At 59.5% G+C, this 18653-nt stretch overlaps 1 protein-coding gene across 1 annotated transcript; it reads left to right on the forward strand.

The window, feature by feature from the left end:
* The first annotated feature begins 1974 nt into the window (after positions 1 to 1974).
* NAPA (NSF attachment protein alpha) lies at positions 1975 to 18425 on the forward strand. Its single transcript, XM_075917989.1, has 11 exons — positions 1975 to 2134; positions 9034 to 9113; positions 9714 to 9830; positions 12228 to 12274; positions 12980 to 13057; positions 14032 to 14087; positions 14672 to 14756; positions 15054 to 15158; positions 15389 to 15457; positions 16430 to 16480; positions 16962 to 18425. Exons 1-11 carry the CDS (start codon positions 2037 to 2039, stop codon positions 17061 to 17063), a joined length of 888 nt encoding a protein of 295 aa, XP_075774104.1. The 5' UTR covers positions 1975 to 2036; the 3' UTR covers positions 17064 to 18425.
* Positions 18426 to 18653: the final 228 nt, after the last annotated feature.

Below are 18653 nucleotides of genomic sequence, written 5' to 3' on the forward strand. Positions count from 1 at the left end.
AGAATGGGAGTTGCCAAGTGACTGCAACTCACAGTGTCATCACTGAGAACTGATCGCGCCCAGCTCTCTGCAGGGTATTTAGGGATAATCTTTCCTGCAGCTGTGTGCATTAAAAAAAAAAAAAAGCAACCTGCAGTCCTATCAGAAGGGGTCAGGCAGTGCATAGTACAAGAGCACAGTGTGGCATTGTACATTCATGATGCATATAAAAAATAACAGGCTGCATCATGATTTTGCTTTTTAAGCAGAAGTCAGCCTGATGGGGACATGGTCTAATAATATTAGAATGAATAGAAGCTCCGTTTTCTGCCTGCAGCTCCAGTGCCAAAGGATTTGGAATTAGACGTTCAACGTAGTGATGCACAATAGCCCCAAGATGTGAGATTTCTGGTGAGAAGGGATCTGACTTGGGACTCAGATCTAGTTCCATTGTTGATTCTGCAGCCCACTCCCAATGTCACTTTGCATTCTAGGCCTCAGATGCCCATGTGTGATAGGAGGTTATAAGCCTCTAGATTATAAACTTTTGGGGGCAGTGACTGATTCTTATTTTGTGTCTGTGCAACACCTGGCATGACGGGGTCCTAATCTTGGTTGAAGCCTATAAGTGCCACTCTAATACAAATAACAATGGGCTGGAAAGCTGGGCAGCAACATTTAATACAACAGCAGAGGACCAAAAATGTAGAATGAAAGAGCTCATCCCCATAGTTTCTGTTTGCTGCTGCTGTACAATCCTTATTAATACAGTACTATACATCTTTAAAGAATTCACTTGGTGTTCCTTTTAGATTTACCCAGGCATTGCACAGTAATGTTTAGTCATTGTGAATTTCTGTCAGGATGTTTTTTTAATAACTGCATTTCTTTTATACTCTTTCCCTTGTCAGAAATGATGGCCTACCTAGCTACAGTATTCCCAAGGCAAGGTTTCTTTGACCTCTACAGTGCTAAACTGAGGGACTGAAAGCATGCAGTCATGCAAATGGGATCTTCACTGCAACAGAGAAATCTGTAGCAGCTGGGAAATGGCAGAGGATATTAAAATAAGCAAAAACAAAATACAAAAACCCTGCTGCACTGAAAACATTAACATGAATGTTTGCAAATACATCAGAGGGAATAAAGGTATTAGATGTATCTCCATAGGATCTTTCGTCACTCCCTCTCCATGAGAATCTAAGCCTCTGCTGGGGTTTCTCTGCTGAGAGGCCTAAAGAATCGCTCAATCTTACAAGTCAGTGATGAGCGACCTCTGCTAGTGAGTGGACTGGACTGTGGTCCATTGCAGTGGGCTGCAAGATTATCATAACCAGGACAGTGCCCCAGGATAGGGTAGTATTGCTCATTGTGCTTGTGTATCTAGATTTTGCGGGGTGTGCTGATTGCAGTCAGGGGCGGCCCCAGACTAGCTGCTAGCCACTGGCGCCCCAAGCCCCTCAATGATATTGCACCACCACTTGGCGCCCCGTTTAACTTGGCACCGTAGGCGACTGCCCCGTTGGCCTATCCGGACGGGCCGCCGGATGGCAGGGTAGCAGCGCTCTGACTGGTTGTGTGCAGTCAGCAGGCCCCTCGCTGCATGGGCCCTGTTTTCAGTGCGTCACGTTAGTAATATCGGTAGGAAAAAAACGAGAGGGGAGTCGGCGGCACGTGGCCACAGGAACCGACATTGCGCCGGCCACGCGTGGAACCCAGCTGGGTCGCCGGGCGGTTCCAAGGTCACCCCGCTGCGCACTGGGCCTGCCACAGGAGCCTGCCAGCAGGGGGCGCCATAGGGCTCTCTCGGGCTTGTCTCCATAGCAACCGAGGGGGCACGTCACGCTGCCGCTCTCTAGGGGCCCCCTGCCCAGGCGGGGGCGCTCTAGCCAGGGCACTTCCGGCGGGGGGAACCGAGCGCCCGCGTCACGTGCTCCAGGCACCGCCCCCTCCGCGGTCACGTGGCGCGGGAGGGCCCCGTCCCGTGACAAAAGGGCGGGCGCCGGGCCGGGCGCGGTCACGTGACGCGGCGCTCGCGGCAGCCCCCCCCCCCCGCCATGGACCCGGCCGGGAAGGAGAAGGAGGCGCTGCAGCTGCTGGCCGAGGCCGAGCGCAAGGTGCGCGGCGCCCAGTCCTTCCTCGCCGGCCTCTTCGGGTGAGCGGGGCCCCCCCCCCGGGCCAGACCCCCCCCGGGCCCGACCGACCCCCCCCCCCCCCGGGCCCGACCGACCGACCCCCCCCCCGGGCCCGACCGACCCCCCCCCGGGCCCGACCGACCGACCCCCCCCCGGGCCCGACCGACCCCCCCCCCGGGCCTGTCCCCCCCCCGGGTCTGACCGACCCCCCTCCCGGGCCTGACCCCCCCCCCCGGGCCTGTCCGACCCCCCACCGGGCCTGACCCCCCCCCCCCCCGGCCCGACCGATCCTCCCTCCCTGGGCCTGGTTCACCCCCCCCCCCCCGCCCAGCCTGGGTTTGCCCCTCCCCCCACCCCCGAGGGCTGTTCTAGTGCGGGGGGGGGCTAGTGATGGGGGGTACAATCTCTGTCTACCCTGTGGCCTCTGCCCTGGGAGGATAGTCGGGGGGGGGTCCCTGGCCGGGTGAGCCCTGGGGGGGGGGGGGAGAATCCAGCCTTGCCAGGTGGCTCACCCTGTAGCTCCGCCAGCTGCCTGGCTGCAGAAGCCCAGGCGAGGCACAGGGAAGGCGGCGAGGCCTGGTCTAATCACAGGAACACACCAGCCCCCCTGCTGCTCGGCTTGGAGGCGCTGTGGGGCGGGGGACAGTCCTTTCCTGCTGGGCGGCGGGAGAGAGGCTGCAGTGAATCAAGATGTGCGCTTGCCCTGGTGCAGCGTTAATTGCGGCTGACACCTGGGTTAGCTTGCACTGGGGCGGGCACAGCCCCATCTGCTGAGGTTAACCCCGTGGGGCGTGAGCAGCGGAGGCCTGGTCACCGACCAGTCCATCGGGATCTGCTGGTAGAACTTGGAGCCTCTGACCGTGCCGGCGCTTCATCTGCTCCTCTCAGCACTGCTGCTCCTGCCCTCTGCCGTGGAGCTGCCTTGCACCCCCGGGAGCCTCTTGCTTGCTGTGCCGGCAGGGGAAGAAGATGGGGGGGGGGGGGGGTGCTGATGTCAGGGTTCCCCTCCCCCCACTCTGTACCCCATCTCCACAGAGCAGAAAGGCGCAGGAATGGGGAGAGTTTGCTGGCTGCTTTTGGGACTGGTGCAGGACCAGGGGCGGGGTGAACCTGCCTTAGTCCCCTGCACCACCTCCCAGAAGCCACCTGCAGTGAGCGGTGCCCAACTGGAGGCTGCATTCCGAACCCCGGCCCCAGTCCAGAACCCCTCCTGCTCCCCAAATCCTTGCCCTAGCCCTGAGGCACCCAAACACCCTCCCAGAGCCTGCCCCCCCCTGCACATCAGCTCCCTGTCCCATGCTCAGTTCAGAACCCCTCCCACACTCCAAATCCTTTAGCCCAAGATCAGAGTTCGCGTCCCCCTCCCCTGCACCCCAGCCTGATAAAAGTGAGTGGAGGAGAGAGGACCGAGTGAGGGGGTGGGGGGCTCAGAAGGGGTGGGAAGGAGGCGGGGAAAGCGTGTTTGGGTTTGAGGTGGATCTTGCATTGCACTTCAATTCAAAAAGTGGAGACCCCTGCATGTAGAGGTGGGTCTGGCAGAACTAGGTGTGTGTGTCTGGGCTGTGGAGGGTGAGAGTCCGTCACCGCCTGGGTGTCTCGCTCAGAACGTCACCGCTCGCTCTTGTGCGCTGTCGGTTTCCTGTCCAGTCCCCAGTGTATCTGCCAATGTCTCGACTGTCACTTAGGCCTGGTGTCGACCTGAAACATGGGTTGAGGGACTGTCCATCGGGGGGTGAGAGATTCACACCTCGCGAGGGGCCGCTGAGCCAGCCTAAGCTCTGGTATCAACACCACTAGGCCTTCGGATCCTTCGTAATGGAGCGAAAGGCACGTTCTGTGGTGAGTGCTCCGTGGCTTCCCTCGCCAGAGGAGGAGGTAGTGGCCAACAGCTTGAGGGTGACCATGAGCGTCACATTAGCGAGGCGCTTACCAAGCCCTAGGGCTGCTAGAGAAAAGCCGATGCAGATTTTGGGGCCGTGTTCTGGGGAGCCAGCAAGCGACGGGAGAAGTAGGGGATGGGAGCAGGTAGTTGGCATGCTAGTTGACTAGCTGCTCCCCCCTTCTGCCTCTATCAGAGAGAGGCAGCAAGGGAGCTCCCCCCCCGCCCCCGCCTCTATCAGAGAGAGGCAGCAAGGGAGGCGGAGCCGGTGCTGGGGGAGCTGGTGTAAAAGCTGGTTCCCCTCAGCACCGCCTCTGTGCGGAGAAGGGGCAGGGATGCAGCGGGGAACTGGCGGTGCTTCCGCCTTCTTGCAACGTTTCGAAAGCAGACGCACTGCGGGGAGCCTGGGCCGAGCTGGGGACTCAAACAGCCCCCCGCTGGCCCCGCCTCCGTTTGCTTTTGAAATTTACCAGAGGCCTCCCCGGACTCCTGTACATTTCAAAAGCAGGGAGTGCGGGGCCCTGCTTGAGTCCCCGGCTGGTCGTGCTCCTCGCTACGCGTCCACCTTGGAGATGCAGCGAGAGCTGGCGGGGCAGTTGCTACATGTCAAAGGTGGAGGCGCCCTGATCGACTGGGTGAATAGTCGATGCAAATAATCGACTACTCGATTAGTTGATTAATCTAAATTGAACATGCTTGGTGTCCCGTCTACAAACGATGGGCAGGTGCAAGCATCCGACAGTAGGGAATGTAACATACAGAGGTAATGGGTAGGACTGAATGGAAAAGGGGGGGGGGGGGCTGAATATAGGAGAAATTGCAGGGAAAGCTAGTTGGCAAGGGGGTCGATTTTTGCAGAAATACCTTTGCTTGGGATTCTAGAAACTGTACCGCAGGGGTGGGGAACCTAAAGCCCAGGGCCAGGTGCAGCCCCCGGCTTGCCTGATTCCGGCCCCCAAGGCTCAGGGTCCTCCCTCCAGTATTGGGGAGCCTGTGCTGGTGCTCCAGTCCCCCCGCTTCTCACTTGTGTGCAGCCCCTGACTGCTCTTTGTACAGGTCAGTGGCCCTCGACCCCAAAAAGGTTCCCCACCCCTGCTGTGCAGGGTGCTTGGGATGCTCTGTGAGGAGCAGGCCTGCATTATTGGTGAATGGGATTGGCAGTGAGCGCTGTGAGTGGCGGCGACGAGGCCGGAGGCTGCCCATTGAAAAGGATGCATCATGTGTGCGCACGGGCGGGGGGTTAAAATGCTGTTTCATCGGGGCAGATGGGGTGAGTGGGAAGCCAGCACCGTTTTTGGCTTTAATCTGGGCCCTACATGGGGACTGTTTCTCTGCAGCTTGTCAGCTGTGCATCTCGTTCTGCTGCAGCGGGGTTCTCAGTGAAGCAGCAGTAGCAACCAGAGGAGTAGGGGTGGGGGAGCAAAGGATGAGCTTCTTATGACTCAGGCTGTGTTCTCCCATCTGGGTCACTAGCTTCCCTGCTCTGGGCCTTGAGAGCTGCCACAGAGAAGGGTTTCTCCGCCAGCGCAAAAAAAAGGCTGCGGGGTGGGCTGGCAGGCAGGTCTCCAGGGCAGAGAGGAAGTGGCTGATGTCTGGAGTGTGATTAATAATAAAATAGGAAACTGAAAACTCCCCCAGAAGAGGCTGTTAATTTTGCCTCCTAACATTCTTTGCCTGTAACAAGTGAGAATGCAGCACACGCTGCCAGCTGATCGTTCCAGGCCGGTGTGTCCTGGCTCTAGGCACCTGGATTTCCCGCTGGCATGCGACACAGTAGTACTGTTCTGTGCGGCTCTGCTCTTCCCAAGTATGTGCTCCAACAGCAGTTTGGACAAGCAGCAGAACAGAGAGGTGGCCCTGTAATGCGCGAGGGAAATGTTTTCTGCTGAGCTTGTTTGTATATATGTATAGTGTGGGTGTACACGTGCACAGCTTCTATTTTTAAGAGACATCGTTGAAGGGAATTTTTAAATAAAGCCAAGGAATCCAGGGGAGCAAGCCCTGTTAAGTCACCGGGATTTGGGCTAAAATCTTTCCCCTGAAAACCTTTTAGGACATTTTTTAGCAACCAGAATTCTCTAGTGATGTGTTCAGCGCATCACAAATGAGATGATTTCAACTCCTGTTAAACAAGTGGTGGGTATGTAATACCGGATCCCATTGTGCGAAATGCTAACTGGCAGCAGCTTGTCTGAACAAGGGATACTTCCCCCCAAAATCTCACCGCTTACCACATACATTTTGTTCAGGTTTAACATGTTGGCCTTCCATAAGTCAAATGCTTAAAACTTGCACCTGTAAATAAGACGCAGACGCTGATCTGGAACCTCAGTCTGAATTTTGCCTTTCTCCGTAGTGAGTTGCGGCAGTCTGCTTTGCAGACATAACTAGCAATACTAGTTTCCTTGTCAGATGCTGGATGTTGCTACCTGCAAGGTCCGTTCTCTCTGTCGTGTGAGTGCCTCGCCCTGTGAAATAGGGAACGATTGCTCTCTGTCATAGGTGCGATGCAGAGGACCAGGTAACTCTGTTTCAGAGCTGGGTTTGGAGCCCAGCACCTTAACCACCAGGTCACGCTTCCGCTCTGAGCAGTGTCCAGTTTCTCTGCTTTTCGCACCCTGGTACTTACGAGTTTGTGGCACCAACATAAAGAGGGAACATAGGGTAGAACATTGTGTGCTGCAATATTTCAGTGGAATAATCGGCTTCCCGCGCTGATCTCTCACGTTCGAACGCCTCGTGGCAGAGCATGCTGGATGCTGCTGAAATCTGCAGCGGTCGGGCCGCTCCGTGGCTGCTTCTCAGCTGGAAGGGTGGGGCAGAGCTGCAAGGCCAGCCTTGGGGAACAACTCGACCAAGGAGCCCAGGGGACACTGCACCACTCCAGCATCCGCACAGCAGCAGGTGGCCCGGGTGGGTAAGGGCTCACAGAGTGGCATGGAACTTCCTTGATCCAGCTGGACCCCACAGAGGGCCCAGCTGCCTGCTGGGGTTGAGATGCTGGATTGCAGGGGAGTGGCGTGAGCTGGGTGCACGGCGTACCTCTGCAGTGGGCTGCTTCGCTGTTTTCCAAATAGCCAGTTCCTCAGGCAGCCTCATTTCCGGGTTAGTCCTTTCAGCTCGGGGTATTTAGCTCGTTAGTCTCTTTCCTGCTTTTGCGAGGAACCATTGGCCAGAGTTTCCATGGTCCTGCCCCTTGTGACTTCAGTTGGCTTAGCGCTGGTGCTCATGCAGTCCCGCTGCAGTTAGTGGTGGTCTGTGGTGTACGCGCCGCCCAGGGCAGCGGCACGTTCAGTTAACGCATGCGGCGGCAACCATGGAGACTCCAGCTTTGGCCCCTTTTTGGAAACCACCGTGAGGCTGAGGGATAACTTTGTCCCGCAAGCTGATCCGAGCCACTGGAAAAACTCGCTGACTCAACAAGCTGTTTGGCGAGGTCTGTCTCATGTGCAAACAATTTTCGAATGGAACGAAAACGCCTGTCGGGGGGAGACATGGGAATAGTTGCTTGTCAGGTAAAAGTAGCGTGTTTATTGCAAACAAACGCACCTGGCGCTAAGCCAGCTGGCAGTCTGGATTCCAGGGTATAAATGGTCTCGAAGATAAAGTCGAAATTCTTCCGCAGCACCCTGGTGTTAGTCACGTATTGGGGTACAGAGGAGCTGGGCTGTGGGGTACGTGGGTTCTAGTTGTGGCGCTCACACTGTCTTGCAATATTAGACCAAGTTACTTTGCCTCTGTTTCAGCCACCTGTAAAAGAGGTGGCACTTTGAGTGATCACGGGGTGCCTGAGAGTCCTGGAGGAGGGCAATAGAAGCGTTTATTCTGCAGGGCTTGCTTGAGGCACCGGCAAACCGCTCCCTGCTACCGGTGTCTCCGTCTCTTGCCGCCGCTAATTTAGCAGAGTTCTGAATGGAGGGGAAAGTGCAGCATGAACGCTCAGCGCTCCTGATTGAAATACCCCACCGTCACCACGCAGCTTGGCTTGCCAGTCCCCTCGGCCCCGTGTGTTGAGTCGGGATCGATTATTTCAGTAGGTGGGGGGTGTTCATTAGCACAACTGGGGGCTGTGCCTTCTTGCCGCAATGTCTGACTGGACCTGTTTGTCTTAGCCGGCTGCCTCTGACCCAGCTTGGGAACTTCTCCTCTGGGCTTGCTGGGCAGACCGACTGTCGCTGCTGGGTCCTGGCAGGCATGGGCTGGCAGCTGAGTGCCCTGCACCGGGGAATGTGCTATTTCTAGGGGCCCCCCATCCCGAAGGCCTGTGGCTTTCATGGGGCCCCTCCCACGCCAGCAGCTGTTTTGCCCGATTAGCAGCTGAGCGCAGTTACGGGAGGGGATTAGCGGGCGGGAGCTGATAGCTCCGTTCAGAACGTGTTTCTCCTGGCTGAGCCCCTGAGCCGGTGACCCTGCCTCACTGGTGTGAGCGATGCCCCGTTACTCCCGGCTCTTCTGGACTTACCTCGGGTGGGAGCCGTGGGGCTCCCCCCTGCCCTGGCCAGGCACCACTCCCCAAAGCAGCCAGGAAACTCCATCCCCGGCCCTGGTGCCCCCTCCCTGCTCAGTGGAGAGAGGATACAGGCACCTTGACATCCGCAGCCTCCTCTTCTTCCCCTGCCCTGCAAGCGGGGTGGGGCAGTTCCAAGGCGAAGGGCAGGAGATGTGCAGCGGCTGGGGGGGGGGGGGGGCAGCCTCTAGGCCAAACCAGTCTGGATCCCCTGCTAGAGGCCCCAAGATCTACCAGTGGATCCTGATCTCCTGGTTGGTGACCAGTGGCCTAGTGGCGCCTGTTTCTTCTGGGCTTTCAGTGACGGCTTCCTGTCTTTGTGGGGGCGCGGGTGGCAGGCCAGCTAGAAGCGGCATCTGGGGAGGTAAAGGCTCACTCTGGCCCATGTCCGTGGGGGAGCTGTTATCGTAGGCCGAGGCCTGTGGCCACGAGGGGAGAGATGGTCCCCTGGCGTGGCGTTTCCGGGGCTTGGAATGGCGGGTGCGGGTCTCCAGGGCGGTGAGTTGACGAGGTGCCGGCTGGTCTGTTTGCAGGGGCTCCTCCAGGATAGAAGAAGCATGCGATCTCTACGCCCGCGCGGCAAACATGTTCAAAATGGTCAAGAACTGGAGCGGTACGTAGGCTGCTCTGGGGCGGGGTCTCTTTGCCAGGCCGAGGGGGCGGGTCCCCCAGCAGGACCGAGCTGCAACCGTTGGCTCTGGGGCTCTGCAACTTGGTCTCTGCCCAGCGTGCCGAGTCCTGCAAGGGATCGGTGGCTCTGAAAGCCAGGCCGCGAGCCTGCTAGTGAGCCCCGGGGTGGGGGCTAGGCACCGCGCAGTCAGAGGAAGCAGCTGCTGCTGCCCTGCATGCCCAGAGCCGGAGTGGGGGACAGCCCCGCCGTGTGGCCAGACACCGCCGGGCAGCGCCACCTCCGTGTCGGCTTCCTTCGCTCTGCAGGACGAGGAAGCTGCACCTGCAAAATAACCCCTGGGTGTCCCTCTGACCGGCTGCGTTGCAAACGGCCTCACCCGTGCTCCCGCTAATCTTTTCCATCCCGGTGCGGAATGATTTTCACTTGTGCACTGAGGCACGTGTGCATGTGCACCACCACAGAACCTAGCTGGGGGAGGTCCCTGCTAATCAGCTGGGCAGCATTGGGGTCTCCCCTGAGTGGCCGCCCAAGCGCTCCGCTTCCGGGAAGCCCCGCTCCTCACCCTGGTGGCTTCCTTTCCAGCTGCAGGGAATGCCTTCTGCCAGGCAGCCCAGCTCCACCTGCAGCTGCAGAGCAAGCACGACGCAGCCACCAGCTTCGTGGACGCTGGCAACGCCTTCAAGAAAGCTGACCCGCAAGGTAAGGCGCTAGCCGGGAACGGCTCTGCCGGGGCTGCCCCGCAGGAGCTGGAAGTCGGGACTTCTGGGGTCACGTCCCGGCTGGAGGCGAGGGCTGAGCCGCGGGGGGCGGGGAGAGTCCTTTCAGAAGCTGAGCCACACTCCGGCAGGCTGCTGGGACGGAGTAACTCCCCCGGGTCTGTTCCTGGCCTCCTGGCTGAGGGTTTACTGCACCGTCAGCTGGGGCTACCTAACGTGCATGTTGAGTTGGAGCCGCAGCATCCAGCTCTAGGTCTGTCGTGGCCACTAGATCCCTACGGAGAGGGGTAGAGAGGGACTGCAGACCCCTTTTGGAAAAATTCTTTCCCTGATTTGCACCCTTCGCTACTGGAAGCCGATCACTGCGCTTGCCAGCATGGACGTAAATAAGGAAGAGTTATTCATTCCCAGTTCCTGTGCTATGGGAAGGAGTAAACAGGCAGCAGGTTTTAAAACGAACAAACGGAAGGATTTCCTCACGCAGCACACAGTCAACCTGTGGAACTCCTCGCCAGAGGATGTTGAGAAGCCCAGGACTTTAGCAGGGTTCAAAAAAGAACTAAATGAATTCATGGAGGTTGGGTCCATCGATGGCTGTTAGCCAGGATGGGCAGGGATGGGGTCCCTACCTCTGTGTGTCAGAGGCTGGGAATGGGCGACAGGTGGGATCGCTGGAGGATTCCCGGTTCTGTTCCCTCCCTCTGGAGCACCTGGCACTGGCCCCTGCGAGCAGACAGGCTGCTGGGGCAGAGCAAAGGTCCATCTTGCCCAATCTGGCCGCTCTTGGGTGACTTGCAGCCTGGGGGAGTTGACCCCGCTGGGCCGTGGGCCTGTCACATGACACGCTGAGGTCCCTAGTTCGTGGCAACCCTTGTGCAGCCGGAGGAGCTGTCTGCCGTGCTGGGAGAGCTGCCGGAGAGCCACCCCGCTCGCGGTCCGTGCAACGCACAATTGCATTGCGCCGGGATACACCCGTTACTGGGACGCTGTGCGAGCTTCCGGGCCGGCTGCCCTGGCGGAGCGCTGGCGGCTGTCTCGCCGGACGGCAGCTGGAATTCTGGGCAGGAGTGAAGTCGGGCCGTGACTGCGTAACTGGTTGCTCCGTACCCAGGAGCAGCCCACTGGGCGAAGGGCTGCTCCCACGCCACACGGGCCTGCACCCCCCTCCCCCAATCAGTTAAGCAGCTAAACGCTGCCTATAACCAGTTCAACGGGATTTTCCATCCTGGCTTGGCTGCTTTGCAGTCCGGCCTGAGCCACTGCCCTGCTCTGGGGTGGCTACGACGCAGCAGGCACCCTCCCGCTCGGAACGGGGCCTCAGTAACCCCGGCCCAGCCCCGCCCCCTGGGAGCGTCCCTCTTCCCCCGACGTGCTCGGTGTGACGCGGAGCAGGAGAGCCGCTGAAACGAGCTAGCCTGGGCAGCCTGCAGAGCGGCGCTGGGGCTGGCCATGCGGCAAACGGTGACATCTCCTCCTTGAGCTTCTTGGAGCTGAGTTGCTCTGTGCAGCCGAGAACTGGAGGGGTTCTTGGACCTAACGCTCCTTGGTACTGTGGAAGGGGCGTCAGCTGACAGGCAGGCCTGGGAGTGCTCTGTAGGCCTCGCGTGCTGCCTCCGTGCCCCTTGGCCTGGTGGGCGCCAGCATAGGCCGAGTGCACAGCGAGAGCCGCTTGGGAGAAGAGATAAGGAAGTAACCCGAGGAGACGACACACGTAATCCTCGGGGGATTTGCCTAATCTTCCAGCGGCTTGTTCCGATTACCCAGCCACGTGGCTCTCCACAGAGCTGCCGGTGTTTCTGCAAGGGGGGGAGATGGTGGGGGAGGGATTTGCTCCTGTCCTAGTGGGGTTCGTGGTATTTTTCCTCTCATTAGTGGGATTATTTTTTCTGCTCTCCTCGCCAGTAGTGGAGCTCCCTTCCAGAGGTGGGCTGCTGGCTGGGACGCCCTAAGCCAGGCAGAAGGACCGTTTTGTACCCAAAACAAGCGCTACAGCTCCTGGGACAGCACTTCCTCCTTGCCAAGGAGTGAGGGGCTGTTTCGTGCGCCCCTCACTCCTTGCAGCCTCCTGCTCTGCTCCCTGCGGCCAGGCGGGGCTGGACTGCGCCCTGTGGCCTTGTGGAGCTGTAGGGGATCCGATAAACCCACCTTCGCCTGACTAGCTCCTCGACAGGCCCAGCTGCCTAGGTACCGCCTCTCGCCAGCTCTCGGCTCCCTGAAGTCCGCTTCAGCAGCTGCTCTTAGGTGGCTCCTGACTTTGTGGAGGGGTTGGCTCTAAAGAAACACATGGGTACATCCTTCCCAGGCAGGTCAGAAGAGCTACCGAGTGGCTTTATTTCCCTACACGCCTGTGCTAATTTTTTTCTTCTTTTTTTTTAAACAGAGGCCATTAACTGTTTGATCAGAGCTATCGAGATCTACACAGACATGGTGAGTCTGTCCCGCAATGTCCATGTAACTGCCTCGCTTTCTCTTTGTGGGCTGCCACGGAACGGTTGGGTGATCTTCCCTGGGTTCCCAGCCCTGTGGCACTGCTGAGAGTGCTGTCAGCCAAATCGAGTCCCTCCCAAAAAGTGCCATGAAACTTCTTGTGAGCATCAGTGATGCAGCCACCATGCTCTTGGCCACGTTGAGGCAGAAGCCGAGGACAGGATGCTGCCACGATCCATCTTCCAGAGTTTGATTTAGCGGGTCTAGTAAAGACCCACTAAATCAAACTCAGAGGGCAGCCCCGAGGAATAAGGGAGCCCATTGGCCTCCTGTTGGGAGGATGGCAGGGACACATCGACTCCAGCTACATAATGAATGTAGCTGGAATTGCGTCTCTTGATTGGCCCTTCCCTACCAGCCTAAAGGGTGCCACGGTGACTAGGCACAAGGGAGAGAATTCGGCCTGGGGATTGACCGGAGCAGGGCGGCCTGAATCCAGAATTGTGCTCGAGGCTTTGGAGTGGCTCCGCAATCTGCTGCCACGCCGGGTGCGCTGATGCCCACTGTGGTGCCCAGGGGGCAGTGAGCCTTGGCAGCCTGGGTTCGCGGCTGCGCCCTCCCCACCGCGGGTGCCGTGCTCAGAAGATGTCCCAGGGCAGCAGTGGCTGTGTTGGGGGGCGCGCGTTCATGTGTCTCCTCTTCCAGGGCCGATTCACCATCGCCGCCAAGCACCACATCTCCATAGCGGAGATCTACGAGACGGAGCTGGTGGACATCGAAAAGGTGAGGCCTGAGGCTGCGGGGGAGGGGAATGAATCGGCTTGTCTCGTGGCGCTTTCAGCTGGAGACAGGGTCAGCGCACGCTGGCCTGGAGCGTTGCCGTGGCTGGCGCTCGTGGCCTGGGAGGCCTAGGGCTGAATCCTGTTAGACGCGCTCCTGGCTCACGAGACCCCCACCTCTCCTGGAAGAGAAAATGACTCACCAGACGCTAGCCAGGAGAAATGGGGGCTGAAGCATCGGCTGCTGCCCCGGGGCTGCCCATATGCAGGCTGGTGCTGCGGCCAACTGGCAATGGTGGCTTTTTTCTCTCTAGCTCACACCTGTTCTGCGTTGCCGTAAGCTAAGGCAAAGCCTCCCGTGCGAGGGGCCGTGTCCAGGAGCCTTTGTCCCCGGCTTAAATCACTCCCTAGGTTAGCCCGGCACAACGCTGGCGAAGCCGGGGCCGGGCAGGTCTCTTGTGAAGTTCTGCTAGGGAGCTGGTGGGAGGAAAACGCTTCCTGCTGGGGCCGGTGGCTGTGGTCCCACAACAGCTCCTCAGGGCCGACTCGGAGACGGCTACAAACCAGCTTTGTGTGGGTAGCGGCTGCGTTGTCGCGTGAGGTGGGGCAGGGTGGCCTTGTAGCTACGGCCATGACCGAGGAGAGCAGGGTTCCAGCCTGCGCACCTGCCCAGAGCCAGTGAATCTCTGGTTCCCCTTTGGGGGCGCGGGGGAGGAGCGCGTAACCGCTCTTGGTCAGGGACTCGGAGTTCACGCAGTGCCCGTCTCAGTTGGGGCTGCCGTTGTGTGACGGGGGCTGGAAGCTCTAGGCCCCCGGCTGCGTTGCTCTCCGCACAGGCCCGGCAGTCTGGCGTTGGCCGTGCGAGTGGGCTGTGGGTGGGGTTCTCTCCACAGCTGTGCCGTGCGGGGCTGCCCCGGGAGACGTTGGTCCTGGTCTCTGTGCCCCGGGAGCGCTCACGGCCTGTTGCTTTCTCTCCAGGCCATAGCCCATTACGAGCAAGCAGCTGATTACTACAAAGGGGAAGAGTCCAACAGGTAAGCCTCGCTGCTTTCCTGCCTCCGCAGCCAGGCGCTCTGCGGGCGAGTGCCGGCCAGGCCAGCAGGGTCATTGGGAACTGGGTCCCCGTCCTGGCTTTCCCCGTGCTCCGCGTCCGCCTCCGGAGGGTGAGGAGGAGCCCCGTTGGCGCCGGTGGCTCCCCCTGCTCCCTTGCCTTCTCCGTGCAGTGCAGGGTCTAGGCTGTGGTGGTATCGCTCCGAAGGGTCCGTGTGGAGCCCGCTCGTGTCCCCCGCTATTGATGGGCGTAGTGATCCCGGGCAAACCCATGTGCCTCTGGGCCCAGGGGCAGCTCACAGAACACACTGCGAGGCTGCCTGGCCCTGTGGGGGAAGCCCCTTCCACCCGGTGTGCATTGGAGCAGGAGGGGGCGCGCCCAAGGCGGGGATCCTGGGCGCTCTTGCTGCCGGGGACCAGAAAACCACATGGCAGCTGGGGGGGCTGGGTGTATCTGAGGGAGCCCGAAGCAGGGGAGAGCGCGCTTCACGCCCCCCTGAGGGGCCAGCCGGGAGAGCAGCTTCAGTGGGCGCCAGCAGCCTGCTCCTTGGCACCTGTTTCTTTGCAGCTCTGCCAACAAGTGTCTGCTGAAAGTGGCCACGTACGCCGCCCAGCTGGAGCAGTACCAGAAAGCCATCGAGATCTATGAGCAGGTGGGGGCTCTGTCTCAGCTGTCGTCCTCCCACAGATGCCTCCCTTCCCCGGGGAGAGCCAAGGGCAGCCTGGCCTGTGGGGCCCAGCTCGCTTTGAGGCGCTTTCAGCGGGGCTGTGTAGATGCCTCCCTCGGTTAGGGGAGGGATGGCCCATCGGAAGCTCCTGGCAGTGGCCGTGGCTGGGCTGTGGGTGGGCCAGCTGCTCCTGTCCTGCTGTGGAGGAGGAGGATCCAGAGGGGGTGCCCCGCTCCATGCCCCGGACGGGCGCTCACCTCTTGGTTCTTCGCTGCCTTCCAGGTGGGCACCAGTGCGATGGACAGCCCCCTGCTGAAGTACAGCGCCAAGGAGTATTTCTTCAAGGCGGCCCTCTGCCACTTCTGCATCGACATGCTCAACGCCAAGGTGGGTCCGGTGCTCCGGGGCAGGGCCTGGAAACACCCCTCGCCAGCCCCTCCAGCGAGGGCAGCCCACGGGCCTGCAGAGCAGCCTGGCCGAGGATGCTGTGACCTGTAACCCTGGCAGCGCCTGGGTGCCCCGGGCCGAACCCGGTAGAAACACCCAGCAAAGGCCCTGTCCCAGGGAGCCTCCCGTCTAGGCTGCTCCTGTTGGGACTCACTCCTCTGTCTTTCCAGCTGGCCATGCAGAAATATGAAGAGATGTTCCCAGCCTTCTCCGACTCCAGGGAGTGCAAACTGGTGAAAGTGAGTGACGCTGGCATTCTACCCTGCTCTGCCTGGCGCTCGGACCCTGCTGCGCCTGCCCCCGACCCCTCGGGGCAGGAGAGGGGCCAGTGGGAGAAATGGCTGGGTGGGGACGTTTCAGAGCCAACGCACTGCGAATCCCCAGAGACGTGACTCCACCGCCGACGTTTGCAGGGCTCTTGTCGTGGTCTGAGGCAGGGGGCTCTCGGCCGCCGCCTTCCTGAGCTCCTGTAAACCCACCGGGGCCCCAGCTGTCTGCGTTGAAAGGCCAGGGCCAGGGCCAGCATTGGGGATGGGCCAGCAGGGACCCCCTGCCTCAGAGTTGCTCAGACTTCGGCCTGGTGCAGCAGGGCCCTGGGCGTGGGGCCCCAATGAGTCTAATGCCAGCCCTGCTTGGCTGGCCCCTGGTGGGCACTTGCAGACCAGCTCTTCCCTGGGCCCAGTCGTCCTGAATCCCCAGCTCTTCCGTACCAGACTCCCCTCCTCCCGTAGCAGCATGAGGAGCCACCGGCCCCGTCTGGCTCTGGAGAACCCATCCCCCGAGCACCGAGCTGGTGTGCAGGAAGCCTCTTGTGCTGCAGTGTTGCTAAGCAGCAAGGTGGGAGGGTGCTGGTGCACTTGGACGAGTGGTCCGTCACCGGGGGAGCGCGGGGGGCTGGGTGCTCCCCAACAGGGACTCGTGCAGAGAGGGTGCTGGACTGCAGTGACCCGCCAGGGCGGCTCCGCCCCTCCTGCGACTTGTGCGTTAAATCTGTTGCCTCCAGTAGCGCCAGATCCAGCCCTGAGGCACAGGCCGCTGGTTGGCTGAGGCTGCCCGCCAGCCCGGCGAGTTTCGCCTTTCTTAAAACACCGCGCTAGCGGCAGGGTCTCTGCTTGCTCTTGTGATCTGGGTTTGGCACCGAAGGGGCAGCAGGACTCTGGGAGACCCTGCCATGTATGGAAACGAGCCTTGTTCCTCTCTTCCCCTCTCAGAAGCTGCTGGAAGCTCACGAGGAACAGAACATCGACAACTACACTGACTCGGTGAGCGCAGATGGGCGAACGTGGGTGTGAAACGTGAAGGGTCAGGGTGCCCCGGAGATGCCCCACTGTGTCCGGCAGATTCTGCCTGACTTCCCTGGGGTGTTACTGCCCCTGACTTCCTTGTCTAGATGTCTGTGTCTGCGCAGGCTGCAGCTCCTGTTGGCTTCCTTGGGGACCGGGGGAGCTTGGCCCTTCTGCAGATCCGTGCACAGCAGGCTGCATGCGGCTGTGTGTTAAATTGACAAAACGCCAGTTAGGTTAAAAACATGGAGCCTAGACACGTGCCTAGAGCTCCGTGACGCTACAGACCCAGGTGCGGGGGCGGAGACGCTGGCTTTCACCAGCCATGCACTGGGTGGCTTTCGCCGTGAGGGGACTGAATCCCAAAATGCGATGACCTGCTGCATGGGGCCTGGCCAGCCGCGGAGCACAGCCGTGTGGCGTGTCACTCATGCCAGTCGCGCTCTCCCCCACCGTGCAGGTAAAGGAGTACGACTCCATCTCGCGGCTGGACCAGTGGCTCACCACCATGCTGCTCCGGATCAAGAAAACCATCCAGGGCGAAGAGGAGGATCTGCGTTAAACCCCACCCCTCCTTCCCAGTCACTGTTGACTTTCCTCCGCAGCATCTGCACGGATCTCTTTGGGGATGGGAGGGGGGTGGGCCCGCAGGAGAAGGGTTCTGACTCAGTGATGTATTACCCCGTATCTCATAACCCTTTTGCCTCACAACCCAAAGGGGCCTGTGAACCTAACCACCTGACGCAGCTGCTCTAGCGCCCTGAGCTGTTTCCCCTGGGCCAAACACATCACTTTCTGCTCTGCAGAGGTGCCCGGCCTGGCAGCAGACTCCTCCCAGATGTGATCCTCCAACACCCTAACCCGCTGCCCGGGTTCCCTCTGCCGATAGTCAGTCGTACAGATGACTATCTTAAACTGGCTTTAGCCTTGACTCCCTTCTTGCTGCTTCCAGAAAACAGCACAAAATTGGTTTTTCTCACTTCCTGCGGTTTAGAACAGGCCCCTCTGTGCTCCCCCAGCACTGATTTCAGACTCACTACCAGGCGTGGGAACAGGAGTGCCCCCTCCCCAGCCTGCAAGCGTACCCTTGTAGGCGCTCCACTGTCAGAGCTCTGAGTACTTCGCTCAAGCCGAGAGCCTGGCTTCAGGCTGGGAAGTGACACGTAGTGGCTTCCTCTCCTAGCCACCCGAGAGCTGGGATGTGAGGGAAGCACAAACTGGAGTTCCCCAGCTCCTGCTTATTTCAGTCAAGGGCTGTGCCTAGCATCTTGGCTGCAGATACTTCCCCAGGCATCCTCTCGCTCCCCAAGGCTCCTTGAGTCACTTCACTGTCTGTTCTCTCCTTCCCCCTTCTCACTGTCAGTCACACGTGCTGACATGAGAAATACACCTCTTTTCTTTCCTGACTGGGTGGCTGTAGTGCCGCTCTACAGCCGGGGGCGGGGGGGGGGGGGGGAGCGCTGCATCCTTCATGTGGGGCCCCAAGAGGGGAGAACTGGACTGGCTGGTCGTTCCCATGCTGCGTGGGTAGCCAAATAGTTCTGTGCTTCTGGTACGTTAATAACCTTAGCAAACCCTTCCTTGGTGACTCTAATTTAATCTCTTCCCAGCCGAGGCAGCAGGCCCCCTGCTGTGGGGGGCATGGCACCTGGTTGGAAGGGAACCGAACTCCCATTCAGTATTGTGTGCATACAGTACTTGTGGCCATAAAGGTTTTTATTTCTGGACCATTCTCTTGATTTTGAAACCTAGTCTGAGGGGCAAGGCAGTTCCAGGTTTACCATGTAGTAATCTCCACTTCTGTATTGTTTGTTGGAAGAAACAGGAAGTCTTGCTGCATGTTTTAATGTCATCAGAAAGCGACTCTTGCTGAGTGTAGTGACCAATTGCACAAGAAAAATAAAACTTTGCATGAGCAAAAGCAGATTTTCATAACTCTGCAGCTAAAGTCACAATGCTTCCCTGTGGCCTGGCATGCTGGAGCAGTGCCTCTTGCTGCCACTGAATTCTCCCGTTCCCATGCAGTCCCTTTACAGCAGGAGCCTGTTCTGAGCACTGGCTGCAGAGCAAACAAAATCACTTTCTAAATCTGCTCTGGTTATTGAGGCATTGGTTAGATCCAGTCCTGTCAGCACCAGAGAGCCCAAGCTGA

The sequence above is a fragment of the Pelodiscus sinensis genome, unplaced genomic scaffold, assembly GCF_049634645.1.
Source record: "Pelodiscus sinensis isolate JC-2024 unplaced genomic scaffold, ASM4963464v1 ctg82, whole genome shotgun sequence".
Classification (NCBI taxonomy): domain Eukaryota; kingdom Metazoa; phylum Chordata; order Testudines; family Trionychidae; genus Pelodiscus; species Pelodiscus sinensis.